The sequence below is a fragment of the Lipotes vexillifer genome, unplaced genomic scaffold (genome assembly GCF_000442215.2).
Source record: "Lipotes vexillifer unplaced genomic scaffold, Lipotes_vexillifer_v1.1 scaffold395, whole genome shotgun sequence".
Lineage (NCBI taxonomy): Eukaryota > Metazoa > Chordata > Mammalia > Artiodactyla > Lipotidae > Lipotes > Lipotes vexillifer.
The window spans coordinates 7,011,573-7,026,242 of record NW_006797390.1 but is presented as its reverse complement, the minus strand read 5'-3'; the positions used below and the strand labels follow the sequence as shown (position 1 = coordinate 7,026,242).

Genomic DNA, 14,670 nt, shown 5'->3' with positions numbered 1-14,670 from the left:
ATTCTTTCCCTTTTGGCTTGAAACTCTGGTGATTTCTGTTTTTTTCTCCAATGGACATTTTCTGTCTTACTAAATACCATATATTTAATTTTAAGATCTTTTATTTATTTATTTTTTTAAATAGATATACTGTGTTATATTAGAAACTTTAACCTGAAAGCCTGTATTTAGATTCTTGTCACGGGATAAGTTGTTTCTAATTCTCCATGCCCGCTTCGTTTCTTCTACAGGACACAGCCAGTGTGAAATCCTCCAGCAGTCTGGAGCCCAGCCTTTTTTGTGATGAAGAGATTCCCATCAAGTCCGAGGAGGTGGTCACGCACATGTGGACGGCACCCTCCTTCTGTGCTGAGCATGCTTATTCGTCTGCTTCTAAGAGCTGTTCTCAAGGTATTACGGCCCTTGGTAGCGGTATGGAGAAGAGAAGCCTGAAACCATACTGAATCTCTTTCAGTACAAACCCTGGCAGTGAAATGCGGTAGAACCTGAAAAAGTGCAACTCTGGAAAAGCCGGTCTCTGTTAGCATTCTTCTGTCATTAGGTCATAACCTGAAAATTTCCATAGAATTATTAAATCCTAATTAGAAGGACTTTAGAGGCCATGTGGCCCCATTCTAGTCCCATTTTATTTTGATCAAATCCCTGATAGGTAGTTATTTATCCTCTGTTTGTTTATTACCGGTTGTTGAGGAACTTGCTGCTATTTAAGAATATTCATTCTGGTTTTGAAAAGCTTTGTTAGTTTTTCATCCCTTGGTAAGTAATTTCTCTATTATGTTCACTTTCTTTGTCCCTAGTGAAAATTAGTCAGACTGCTTTAGGTCACACCTCTGGGAAAAGGAGAGTATTTCTCTCTTCACAGTAAAATTCAGGATTTTATGGAACAGCATATTATTGCTGTTTGTTAATATTCATATGGGGCAGTTATATGCTTAGTCTTTTGGTATTCTCTGAAATGGAGAGAGCATGGGGTAGGAGATTCTCTCCCATTCCCCTTCCCCTCCAGTCACAAGGTAAAGAATCAATAAGGAACCTGTTTTTTTTTTTAACTCTAAACCAGTTTTTTAGAGTGGTCATTAGAATTCTAGGTCTTTCTGTTCTGTATTTTTTAAAATTTTATTTTCACTTTCATACTGATGCAGTGAACCCAAACTTCTAAATTAAATGTTGGAGGAGGAGGGACCATTCTTCTAAATATTTACTTTCAAAACATTACATTTTTTCAATAGTTTTCATTTTTTTTGTCTTATATTTTGGGGGAAAGGTTCTAACACCCCAAGGAAACAACCTCGGAAGGGCCCTCTGGTGCCCCGTAGTTTGGAGCCTCCGGTGCTAGAGTTATCGCCTGGAGCTAAAGCCCAGCTGGAAGAACTTATGATGGTTGGAGATCTCCTGGAGGTGTCTCTGGATGAGACTCAACACATATGGCGGATTTTGCAGGCCACACACCCACCCTCTGAAGACAGATTCCTGCATATCATGGAGGTATGGATTTGAAGCTTACTTACAGTGGTTTTAAAACCACGTAGAATGTCCAAGTTCCTTGGAGGTACCACAGATTGCCACAAGGGGTGGCTGGGTGTGTAGTACTCTGATTGTCCTACTTTCTCATTAAGCCAAAGTAGTTCTGCTTTGTGGTTTTCTTTATTGAGATTTTATGTAATATTCAGTTTTTAAAAAGGCCATTTCTGCCGAAAAGAAAGGGAGGTACTGTAATTCACAAGTTGAGAACAACTTCCTTAGCCCAGACTCACACTGGTGAAAGGCCCAAAAGTTAGGCAGGGGGCAATATAGTGGTTGAAAACAGGAAGCAAGGGAATGGTTAAATAGAAATGGATTGGGTGGGAGGGGGAGTCCACATACATTTATACAATTTACACACTTTTATACAATTATAAATCACACAGTTTCTTATTTATACAGTGTATACATGTTGTTCTAGCCATGATCACATTCATCCTCACCGTAATCCTGAGGGGGAGGGGGAAAGGATAGACATGGCGAGTATCTAGCTCATTCTACCTGTGAAGAAATAAGGGTCAGAGCCGTAGAAACTTGCCTGAGGTCACACGTGGAGTAAAAACGGAGACCTGGCTTCTCTCTCTGGCGTTAGACTCCAGTATCCTTTTCATTATTCTTTTCCATGACTGTTTCCATGAGGCGGAAGGTACACTGTCAGCAGCAGTTGACACGGATACGCCTGGTGCACTGTGGTTTGTCTTTGGTTTGGAAGTCAGATTGAGGGTGCCTAACTTAGATAGTATTTTCCAGTCGCAGAGCATTTTCTTCACATCCGTTATCTCATCTGATCTTTATTTTACATATAAGGAAACACAAAGTGTTGAGAAGTTAAATATCTTATTCAAGATGTGATAGACTTAAGACATTTGTGACCCAGTGTTCTTTACGAATCTGCAGATTCTGAGGTTCCTGTCAAAGATATTCCAGTATCACATCTGTGGGAAAATAAATTCTCAAGTGTTATTTCTTTTTCTTTTTTTTTTCCCACTGGCTATCTACCTTACGTTTGTTAGTATATATATGTCCATGTCTCTCTCTCGCCCTAACACACCTCACCCTTCCCCCTCCCCATATCCTCAAGTCTGTTCTCCAGTAGGTCTCTGTCTTTATTCCTGTTTTACCCCTAGGTTCTTCATAACATTTTTTTTTTTCTTAAATTCCATATATATGTGTTAGCATACGGTATTTGTCCTTCTCTTTCTGACTTACTTCACTCTGTGTGACAGACTCTAGATCTATCCACCTAGATCTATTCTCAAGTGTTATTTCTTAAGTAATTATCAAGCTTACGTTTTTCAATATTTCTTTTTCTACCTTACCCCTTGTTCTTTCTGTTACTGGACACACTTTTACTATTAAAATCTTTAATGTTTACTACCTTGGCACATAAATAGCAACAATATTAGACAGTTGAGGAAAAAAAAGGCAAGTGTTTTTGCTTCGTGACAGCAACTGTTTTCTTGTGAAAGTCACTACATACCCTTTGTAATGAGATCATGGATAAAATTTTGTGTTTTGCTGACAGTTTTGATAACTTCTTAACCACCAAGGACTTACTCAGTTAATAAAGAACTTTAGTACTGGTAAACGGAGACCCAAAGAGTTATTACATAATTATTTAGTATACATTTAGCTTTCTATGTATGTTTTCATCTCAGTTACGTAGAGGTGCTACAGACTATATTAATATATGCAGACACTTTTATTTGCCTTTTTTTCCCTCTGATAAGCTAAAAATAAGTCAGATATTTTATTTAGGGCTTGTCATTATTTTCTACTGTTATCTTCTTTGAATATTATATTTGCCTTCTTAAAATATCTTCAGAGTATTTATTGTGGTATAATGTACACAACATAAAATTTATCATTTTAGCTGTTAACAAGTATACAATTCAGTTGTTTTAATTACATTTATAATATTGTACAACTATTACCACTATCCATTTCCAGAACTTTAAAATTATTCCTAACAGAAACCCTGTACCATTAATAATAAATCCCATTTCCCTCCCCCTGGCCCCGGTAACTCATATTCTATTCCCTGTCTCTATGAAATTGCCTATTCCTGATACCTCATGTAAGAGAATAAAACAGTTTTTAAATGTCTTGCTTTAAAATTGTTTCTATGTTTATACTTACGAAGGATGACAGCGTGGAAGAGAAACCATTAAAAATGAAAGGAAAGGACTCTTCAGAGAAGAAACGGAAACGGAAGCTAGAAAAAGAACAGCTTTTTGGCGAAGGAAAGCAGAAGCCCAAGGAGCTAAAGAAAATGGATAAACCTAAAAAGAAGAAATTGAAATTAAGTGTGGAAAAATCAAAGGAGCTGAACAAACTGGCCAAGAAACTAGCAAAAGAAGAAGAGAGGAAGAAAAAGAAGGAGAAGGCTGCTGCAGCCAGAGTTGAACTTGGGAAGGAGAGCTCGGAGAAGAGGAGAGACAAGAAGGTGCTGGACATCCCCTCCAAGTATGAGTGGTCAGGAGCAGAGGAGTCTGACGACGAGAACGCTGTGTGCGCCGCGCAGAACTGCCAGAGGCCCTGCAAGGACAAGGTGAGTCTAGCTGTACCCGCCAAGTATGCGCGGGAAAGTGGAGCAGCGGCCGGGCACACCTGGGTTTGAGGTAATGATGGTCTGTTTGGCCTTGTGACGTCACATGTTTAATTCAGTTTCTAGAAACGTTTTCAGTTATGAGGCTTTTAGTAGAAGAAATGTTGTGTTTTAGAAATCGTATACGTGGTGATCGTCCTGACCGAGCAGAGAGAAGCTGTGTGGTACCAGGAGCGGTGCGTCTCGTGCGTGGGCGCAGCAGGGCTCAGAGCAGTTGTGTCCCTTCCCTGCAGGGTGCCTCGGGGGACTAGACATCTTGTCAGTTAACCACAGTGGCCCGAAAAGTCCTGGGCGGGTATCCTAAGAGCTGTGGCAAATTGCATTGAGATCAGTTCTGAAGACCTAAAACTAGGGGGTTAAATCTTCCCTTTTGGCCTGTGTCTTATCCACACCCAGCCCTATGTCTACTCTCCTAAATAGAATATGATGGTTTTCACATCTCTTACAAAAAATAAAGACCTTTAAAGGTATTATTGTTGAAATGTCAGCCCTCGATTTTAAATATTAGCAAGGATATGGTGGTCTTTCTTAAGGTAATAATTGATGTTATAAACTTCTGAGAAAGACGGATGCACTTTATGAAAAATCCTAGTTCATTGAATGGCTGAAGGTTTCTATTATAGTGTTCCCATCAAGATTATTAGTAAATTCATGGTTTTAATTTTATTACCTCCTTACACCACTTGATGTTTAGAATTTTAATAGCTCCTCAATTTGAATATATCAACAGAATAAACACAGCTGCATCACTGTTCCCTTACTTTCCTCCTCAGTTAAATACTTGTTAGAGCTTGAAGAGGTCACCTTGTCCAGCCTCTTCATTTCACAAATGTTGAAGCCAGGACTGAGTGAAGGTAAATGATGTGACCAAAGTCACAGAGCTCATTAGTGGCAAAACCGAAAGTAGAACCCTGGCTCCCAGACCAGGTGCTCTCCGCTAATATCCCCACCCCTCCGGTAACTGAGATGCAAGTACAAAAACACAGTGCAAAACTAAATGACACGTATTTAAATTATACTTATTAAAGGTTTTCTACTCACTTTTGGAAAATGAATATATAGTAAAATTTATATCCCCTAGTCCAGCTTTCCGAGGACCACAGCTGTAAATATTTTAATGTGTTTCCTTCCAGTTCTTTTCCTGTATAGTTTGTTTTATATCATGTCATACTGTCCACTTTTGTATCTGCTTTATTAGTTTCGTAAGTATTTTTCTATATTATAAATATTTTGAAGCATTTTGGTAGATGCATTATATGTGCGTGTATTATTTTTCTCTTTCATTTGAGTTTATTCTCATCTGAATCTGTTTATTAAAGAGGCTGATGACAGGTTAGCTGTTTCTCCTTGGATCTGAAGTATTAGCAGCTTAGTGTTGGCAGGACCTTCTCCCTTTTCTTCCTCCTTTAACTAATTGTATGGCAGTTGGAGGACTGGCAACAGGATATGTTTCTTTTTCAAGCTTTCCTATCATCTTTCCTACAGTGTTTATATCCATTCATGAACCTTTCTCTTTTTTTCTCCTTTTCACTTAATAACCTCTCGCCTCTCCTCTGTTCAGCATGTAAAATACAGTTCAGTTCATCTACTATCCCTGTTCTTTTCCTGTAGCATATAAACGCTACAGGCAGTTTTTTTTTCATCTGCCATAAAATTGTTAACACATGTCCTGCTTCCTCTCAGGGTGGTCAAGGAGTAAGGTGAGATCATCTGTATGAAAGCACTAGTTAACCAAAAATGCAACTTAAGTGTTAAGATGTGATCATTATTTTCAGATGAACCCTGGGATTTACTCCTAACATTATAGGTATTTTAAAAAAAAAATCTAGAAAGGGGAATCCCCTGGAAGTCCAGTGGTTAGGACTCCACAGCGCTTCCACTGCAGGGGCCCTGGGTTCAATCCCTGGTTGGGGAACTAAGATCCTGCATGCCACATGGCATGGCCAAGAAAAAAAAAGTCTGGAAAGTTATCATCTGCATTTTGATGGAGCAAAAGTAGATTTAGCTGAATATTTAGAGAAAATGTGTATTGTTTAAAACATACAAAGATTTGTACACATTAATTTGTTAAGATTAGTACAAAAATTGTCAGAACACATACACAGGTGAGCAGGCGTGCCTTAACCTGTCAATAGCTACATGAAAGACACTTATATGAATGATGTATTTCTGTAATGTGTTTAATTTTAAACAAATTATTTCAGATTATAAACATTTTGCCCGTCATTTCTGTTTTGCAATTTTTATGGTTCTCCAAGTCTGTTTCTGACACCAGTTTTACTGAATGGAAGGTGTGTTTCTTTAGAAACGTGGTAAAGAATTTTACAACTTTCTCAATTTGAAGTATAGTGTTTCTCTAAGGAAAACAAGTTAATGCATGGTACGCATCTTCAGAACAAAAGGATGACAAGAAAAGAATGTTTTTTAGGGAAGTCTGTGTTCTTTAAATATCATGTAGCAAAAAACCCACACAACTTCTTGGGTTCATTTATATTTAGGTAAATGTATTCTAACTAGTAATTACTATTATTTTTACCTAAAAATGTGCAGATTGAGAACACTTTGAGGGATTACTTACTCCAGTATCCTTTTCATTATTCTTTTCCATGACTGTTTCCATGAGGCGGAAGGTACACTGTCAGCAGCAGTTGACACGGATACGCCTGGTGCACTGTGGTTTGTCTTTGGTTTGGAAGTCAGATTGAGGGTGCCTAACTTAGATAGTATTTTCCAGTCGCAGAGCATTTTCTTCACATCCGTTATCTCATCTGATCTTTATTTTACATATAAGGAAACACAAAGTGTTGAGAAGTTAAATATCTTATTCAAGATGTGATAGACTTAAGACATTTGTGACCCAGTGTTCTTTACGAATCTGCAGATTCTGAGGAGCTTTCAATTTCAAGATGTTTTAGAAAGAAAAAAGAAAAATATTATCAGAAAATGTAAAAGGTTTAAAAAAACCCAAAACTATCTCTTCCATCATCAAATTCAAGTTGAAATTAATTTTAAAAATAACAGTGAAGAACTGTTTTCAAAAAATTAGTTTTAAGGTTCAGAATCTTTTTCTCCGAGAACTTTGCCACTTTCATTCAATCTTATTGGTACCAAGAGTAAAACGAGTTAACTTGAAGGAGCAAATTCTTTCAAGCTAATATTTAAGTAACATTTTTTCTGCATTAAAATAAAAATTTAATCTTCCTTATGAAAATAGATTTTTTTTCCTCTTTACTTTTTTTTAACCTTCTTACTATGGGCTTTTTCCTTACCCATTACTACCTCCCTAAGAAGTTTGGCACGATAAATAAAGAGAAACTATGTTTATAAACTTCTGTCTCTCACTTTTACTATTTGTTAGCCACTCTGATTTCTTAAAAAATAAATAAATTTATTTATTTATTTTTGGCTGCGTTGGGTCTTCGTTGCTGCGCACAGGCTTTCTCTAGTTGTGGTGAGCAGGGGCTGCTCTTCGTTGCGGTGCATGGGCTTCTCGTTGCGGTGGCTTCTCGTTGCAGAGAGCGGGCTCTAGGCGCACGGGCTTCAGTAGTTGTGGCGCGTGGGCTCTAGGCATGCAGGCTTCAGTAGTTGTGGCGCGTGGGCTCAGTGGTTATGGCTCGCGGGCTCTGGGCGCGCGGGCTTCAGTAGTCGTGCATGGGCTCAGTAGTTGTGGCTCGTGGGCTCTAGGTGTACAGGCTTCAGTAGTTATGGCGCACGGGCTTAGTAGTTGTAGCTCACGGGCTGTAGAGCGCAGGCTCAGTAGTTGCGGTACAAGGGCTTAGTTGCTCCGCGGCATGTGGGATCTTCCCGGACCAGGACTCAAACCCGTGTCCCTTGCATTGGAAGGTGGATATTCTTAACCACTGCACCACCAGGGAAGTCCCAGCCACTCTGATTTTAAAAGATTTTTGTGGAGAGTTGTCTCAGCAAAAGTGTTTGCGTTATCAGTGGCTTTATCATTCATATCTCCTTTTGGCACAGGTAATCAAAGGTTGGATTACCTGAATGAGAGACACACATAAACTGGTGATGTTCTGATAGGGTAACCAACTGTCCCAACTTGCCTGCGACTTTCCTGGTTTTAGCACCGCAATTCCTGTGTTTTGGGAAACCTGTTAATCTTGGGCAGACTGGGAGGGTTGGTTACTTATTGTTAAGATCACCAAAAAAACATACACAGGGATTGTGAACATATGTCATACTTGATTAAATTGTTTTAATTTTGAAATCTGGCTTTTGCAAGAAACTTCGGTGCAAAGGAGATTGAATGCCAAAATAAAAAGAGCTCAGGTGGGTAACTAAGCTAAGACTGTCACTAAATCACGAGGCTTTCTTTTTTCCCAGTGCAGTAGTATGTGCTAAGAAATGAACAAAAAATGTAATGTGCCAAATATTTTTTCTTAAATGTAAATACGAAACCATATAGCAAAACATGAAATGCCAAACTAACATTATATTTCTCATTTAAGCACACATTTCCGCCAATCCGAACCCAGTAAGCTATTTTTACTATAGTTAAATGTCTTATCAGTTAATATCTGAACTGCTCATTGCTGTGAAGTTTTTCAGTAATTACTTTTTTTTGATTTGATAAGTATATCTCCCAGAAATACTGAAAGGGGAAATGACTCTTAGAACTTACTGTGCGGTTATAGCCAAGTTCTTTGTTCTTGAGTGTTCAGGCTACTGCATAGTCTGCAGATTCAGTTGACATTCCAGACAAAAGCAGAACTGGATTTTGATTGTAAGTAGATGAACATGATAGGAAGATATTCGTAAAGAGGGCTATTTTTTTAAAATAATTTTTTTAAATTTATTTATTCCGTTTTGGCTGCGTTGGATCTTCGTTGCTGCGTGTGGGCTTTCTCTAGTTGTGGCGAGCGGGGGCTACTCTTCATTGCGGTGTGTGGGCTTCTCATTGCGGTGGCTTCCCATGTTATGGAGCACAGGCTCTAGGCACACGGGCTTCAGTAGTTGCGGCTCATGGGCTTCAGTAGTTGCGGCTCGCGGGCTCCAGAGCGCAGGCTCAGTAGTTGTGGCGCACGGGCTTATTTGCTCCGCGGCACGTGGGATCTTCCCGGACCAGGGCTCGAACCCGTGTCCCCTGCATTGGCAGGCGGATTCTTAACCACTGCACCACCAGGGAAGTCCAAGAGGGCTATTTTTCCCCTGCTAGATTAGATTGTTAGGGTAAATTGTTGTGTAACATGTAGGCTGGGATAGCATCTCAAGAAAAGTTACATACTGTTTTGGGATGGTGGGAGAGCTAGGCTTAGGAATGGACCTCTAGCCAAAATCACAAAAGGAAATGTTGTCTTCCTTATTTGAAAGGCAGCAATAGATACGATTTTGGGAGACCGGAAGCCAGGGTTTGTAGTACACAATTAGATTCTAAAAGACATGGGGCCGCTTTTCTCGGCAGCAAACAGTGGTGAATTGGTAACCCTCTTACCCGGTGGGGGCTGGACTGGGTTAGATAACTGGAGGCAGGAGTAGTTACCTGTTGACTCAGGGTTGTCATAACCAGGGTGGCACCTCCAGGCTGGGCGGCCCAGAGAAGCACAGCTCTCCCAGTTCTGCTGACTAGCTCCAAATAGCCGGACAGATGGGCTGAGCTCACCCCCTGTCAGATTAGCACTTTATAAATCTTCACCAGCTGGTAGCATCTGTATTTTTGAGTCATTGTCTCCCTTTTCTGTCTCCAGGACAGTTTGCCACAGCAGGGACATTTAGATCAGTTGTTTTCTTCACTGCACAGACTTCAGAAGCTAAATATCACACAAACAATTGCAGAACAAAACCAAAATTTATGTTAGGAAGTAATTAAGTCACTCTGAACTTACAGAAAGCAGGATCACATAGTGCCAGCAATGGTCAAATTTAGAATATTTAAGAATTACCTGGGAGCTGGTCACAGTGCAGGATTCTGGTTTGTCCCCCAAGATATTCTGAGTCTGTGGGTTTGGGATGGGTTTCAGCTACACTTTTAACAGACGCAACAGGTGATTCTGACGCAAGTAGTGCCGCAGGCAGTTACTTGAAGGTGCAGAATGTTTTGTGGAAGGTAGGACAGTGAGTAGAGCCAGGAGTCTGATCTTAAAAAGTGCCTTCAGTGTCCCAGGCTGTGGACCAGGTGTCTTGCCAGACATTATTTTACCTGATCCTCTAAATAATCCTGTGAGCAAGACTTGATCTCTGTTTTACAGATGGAGAAATGGGGCCTTAGGGAGATTAAATGACTTGCCTCAAATTTTACACCAGAACTCTAGGAACGGTGAAAGCAAAAAGATTATTTTGACATGATTTCTCCCACCCTTTACTAAAAACCTGGAAACTACTAACCAGGAGTATCACACTTTTGATAAGTTTTATAGTATATGGACAGATTTTGAAAACTCCTCACTTTTCCTGAGACTCATTTCCCTATAGCCCAAACCTCCTTTCTCTGTTCTTTCTCATAAGCTGTGCTGAAGTACTTAATTGATCCCTTCATACTCCATACTTTGCCCCGTTTTCTGGCAAAGCTCATTGTTGTAAGTGACTTCGTTGCTAGTGAAGTTATAGCTCTTTTATCTTAAAGGTTCTAATCCGCAGTGGCATAGCTGTAAAAACTACCCCAATCAGCCGCCAAATAGGAAAGCCCCAAATCACCTCACTGTTAACTATATGCCCCAGGCTTAAAGTCACCAAACAATAGGCCTTTTCTAGCCTCCTATAATCACAATGTTCTCTGAAGGGTCAAAGCTTGCCTGGCATCTGCCACCGACCTATCAGTTACCCAGACTTTAATTTTAAACCTCAGAGTGATCTATTGACCTGTGTCTTTGACTGTTTTAATTGGCTAATTTGTAAGATTTGACCTCTGATATTTGCTAACTTTTTATAGGGAGTTGTATTTGTAACGGAAGAAGAGAAGAATAAAAAATATTAGTTTAAAAAGTGGCCTATGTGACTGCTTTTCTAAAAAGGTATTTAATGCTCTTAGTACTTTGGCTTATCTCTTTGAAATAAAGCTAATACACAGGATTGCCTTCACATTGTACTCTTCTTGATTGATACTTGCATTGTCTTGGAGCCTAGAAATTGTTAATACTAGCTAAAACTACTTGGCTGCTCTATTAGAAGTTCCTTTTTTGTCAGATTTTCTCAAACATGTTTCTGCCTCACTAGGAGCCCCAGGTATTTATGAGGTAATGGAGTACCTAAGAGGCCTAATTTTGTGGACATATTATAGAAAAAATAATTTGGGGGTATTAACTTCCCAGCTTCTTTCTTTAAAAAATAACCCCATAAGAAGTCATTGTCTGTCTCTGGGCATCCCAATTATTTGCTATCATTTAAGTCAAGAAAGCTCTTTGGTTTGCTTGTATTCCAGGCTTAATGTGTATGTAACCTAAACATTCCCTGATCTTGTCTCCAACAGGTAGACTGGGTGCAGTGTGATGGTGGCTGTGATGAGTGGTTTCACCAAGTTTGTGTGGGTGTATCTCCAGAAATGGCTGAAAATGAAGATTACATCTGTACAAACTGTGCAAAGAAGCAGGGGCCAGATAGCCCAGGTCCAGCACCACCTCCTTCTTTCATAATGAGCTACAAACTACCAGTGGAGGATCTTAAAGAGACCAGTTAGCAGATGCTGGGTTAGTTTGGGACATGGGGGAAAACGGACCACACAGAGACCGTAGTCAGTAGAGTGGTTTACATCCACTCAGAATGTTGCTTCCAAAGACGAATGGCCTTCTGAGCAAGTCCTCCCAGCCGACTTCCTCTTTGCATGGACGTGGGATCTGCGCTCTCTGTCAGCACATCTGTGCCGAGGGTGTCTGCTTTAGTCCAGCAGCCAGTGTTTCAGTTCGTGTCTCCTCTGAGATTGCTTGTCACATTAAGGCCAGACATTTGAGTGCTAGGGTGGCTGGTTGGCATTAATGCATTGGTGTGCTGGCAGGGCATGTAGGCTGCGGCTTCTGGCCAGTTGGTACTAGTTAGAGGTTTGCAGCCAGCACCATCCAGAGGTGCTGATCACTTGGATCTCCTTAGTTAGGCCAGTGGGGGAGGAGTAGAGTAGCAGTTTCCTTCCACTCTGCCCTGGCATTTGACGCCCTACACATCCAGCTAGGAGAGGGCCAGGGCTGAAGTTAGTCCTGTTAGAGGCCATGGGTAGTGGCACAGCCTGTAGACCTCAGCTCCGTGTGCTTGTTTGTACCAAGAAGAAAACCCCAGTTGAGAGGCAGATCACCTCATCTTCCTAAGGAGGAGGATGGCATCTAGTTCAGAAGTCTGACTAGATTGGATTCTGGGAAGAAGAGATTTTATTTCAAGGCAACGAGGCTTTTTTTGGCTTTGAGAAGTCTTGCTGCCTTGGGTCTGCATTTTAAAGAAGAGCAGGTACGTGGATCCAGGCTTCTGCGGTAGCAAAGAAGACAAGTCAGAATGTTTTACTGAGCCACAGCGGTGCCTGCTTTTCGGGGAACCCTTCATTCGCAAGTGCACCAGGTGCCACCAGGCTTCAGGCATGGCCCCGAGCAAGACCAGCAAATAACAGCTCTTGCCTTGCAGCCCGGCCCCCACTGGCTGTGGTTTCCAGGACTGGCCGTTTCTGACCGTGGCCCGCGGCACATGCTGTCGCACAGCACGTGGCTTCATCAGAGGACGTGGGCTTAGAGTACCTCTGGGTGACAAAGTTGTTTTAGTAAATCCATTTTTTAAAAAAAGAAAAAAGGACTTGTTTTTACTTTTTTCTAAATGTCTCTGACTACTGACTGTTCTATAAATAGATTATTTTTCCTTTTTTAATATACATATATGAATATATATATGAATATATATATGAACACACACACACGAACACACACACACACACACACACACACACACTCTCTCTCTCTCTCTCTCTCTCTCTCTCTCTCTCTCTCTCTCTCTCTCTCTCTCTCTCTGTTACCAGCAGCTTATGACAGAGTTTCAGCATCAAAAATCCATTTGGGGGCTTGCTTTCTCGTCTTGTTTTTTAGTAAAGGAATCCCATTCCTTCCTTGTAGTACAAGGAGTTAGCACTTCCTTCTCCATCCTAGCCCGACCAGATCTTCCATCTTGGTTTTGTTCAAATAGGTAATTATATTTCGTTTGTGTGTTGGGACTTGTCCCTTTCTGTGGGGAAACCTGGTCATACTGTGTCTGTGATGGTAGCTCTGTTGTGTACGTGAAAGTTTGGAACTACGGTGCTGTGTTCTCCCTCCTGTTGTGTTCTGTGTCCTTGTGAAGGTGTCAGGTAAGCTGTATGGAAACTCTTATTAGAAGGGGACTGATTTTTTTTTTTTTTTTAGGATAAAAAAACCCCAAAACCCACCAAACAAACTAAAAATGGTGTTTTGTCTTCACTATCCTGTGTCCCTTTATTTTGGTTTAAAGATCTGTGGTTTGACTTAAATTCATCAGTTTTCCTTTTCAAAGGGGGGAGCAGGGTGGGCCCAGAGAGCAGCTTTTAGTCTTGTCTTCCCATTTTGCCCCGATCTCTTTTAAAGAAATGTCTTCTAGTAACTAGAAGTGAAATGTACTGTCCAGTCACAGTTTGCGTGGGTATGAGATCTAACTCAAGGCATCTTACTAAAAAAAGCAAAACCTTTCCTATAAAATCTAGTTTCTGGAAATGCTTTCTCTACGGTTCTACTACCTATTTTTTAGTCATTTCTCCCTTAATATCATATAACGTTTTGAGTGTCTTGGCCTGTTAAGAGGTTCATAAGTGTTGGTGTGCATGGGTCTTAAAATCTCATCTCAAGTGTGTATATGATTTAAGATTTCAATGGAAAGTACAAGGTAACTAAGTAACCAGTTTCATAAGTTATCATTTTTGCCAGTCTCTCAATACATAAAGGTATTACTACTTAGTTAAGAATTTCATCTTGTTGATATTATAGAAGAAAGCACAATGTTTTTTTGCCGTTCGGTCTTCTCTGTAAAAGTCTTCAAGTGCTTGTGGGTTAAAAATTGAATGCAATCTTAAGTGATGGCTGCCCGGAATACATTTAAAAATATCTTGTTTTTCCTTCATTCCTCAGCTATCAGTGGAGGGGCATGAGGTGCTGAGAAAGACAGCTAAGGTGCTCTGCTGCTTGGAGTGTGGTGGATGGATAGAGGGCTGTTTAGGGAATAATTTATGTTCATAATAGGTATTTGCCTGCGTATTTGACTGAGAGAAAAACGCAAGGCAGTCTCCAACCATGAATAGCTCCCTGTTTATCTTCTCTAACCATGAATAGCTCCCTGTTTATCTTCTGACATTTTGAAACTCAAATATATCATTTAATTGATACTGTGAGATTTTCTGTATTTATTTGAAAGTCACAGACGATTTGGTCTGACTTTTGACCATTTAGACCAAAGGCTGAGAACAGATGAGAGACAGTTTAAAAAAAGAAAGAGAAAAGAAAAATATATAGAAATGTGTAATTTTGTAATTAGTGAACTAAGATTCATCTGTTAAAGAAATGACGATTTTTTTTTCACTTAGAGGAAATTACTTATTTTACAACGTGACTCCATTCTGC

The 14,670-nt window shown here is 40.2% G+C and overlaps 1 protein-coding gene across 1 annotated transcript in view; it reads left to right on the top strand.

Annotated features, from left to right (window-relative positions):
• Nucleotides 1-12,954, top strand: part of KDM5A (lysine demethylase 5A) — a 77,745-nt gene extending 64,791 nt beyond the window's left edge. Inside the window, exons 25-28 of the mRNA XM_007469469.1 lie at nucleotides 231-390; nucleotides 1,265-1,485; nucleotides 3,665-4,072; nucleotides 11,550-12,954. Of these exons, the coding sequence (XP_007469531.1) occupies nucleotides 231-390; nucleotides 1,265-1,485; nucleotides 3,665-4,072; nucleotides 11,550-11,756 (996 nt within the window). The 3' untranslated portion in view covers nucleotides 11,757-12,954. The remainder of the gene's footprint in view (nucleotides 1-230; nucleotides 391-1,264; nucleotides 1,486-3,664; nucleotides 4,073-11,549) is intronic.
• Nucleotides 12,955-14,670: the final 1,716 nt, after the last annotated feature.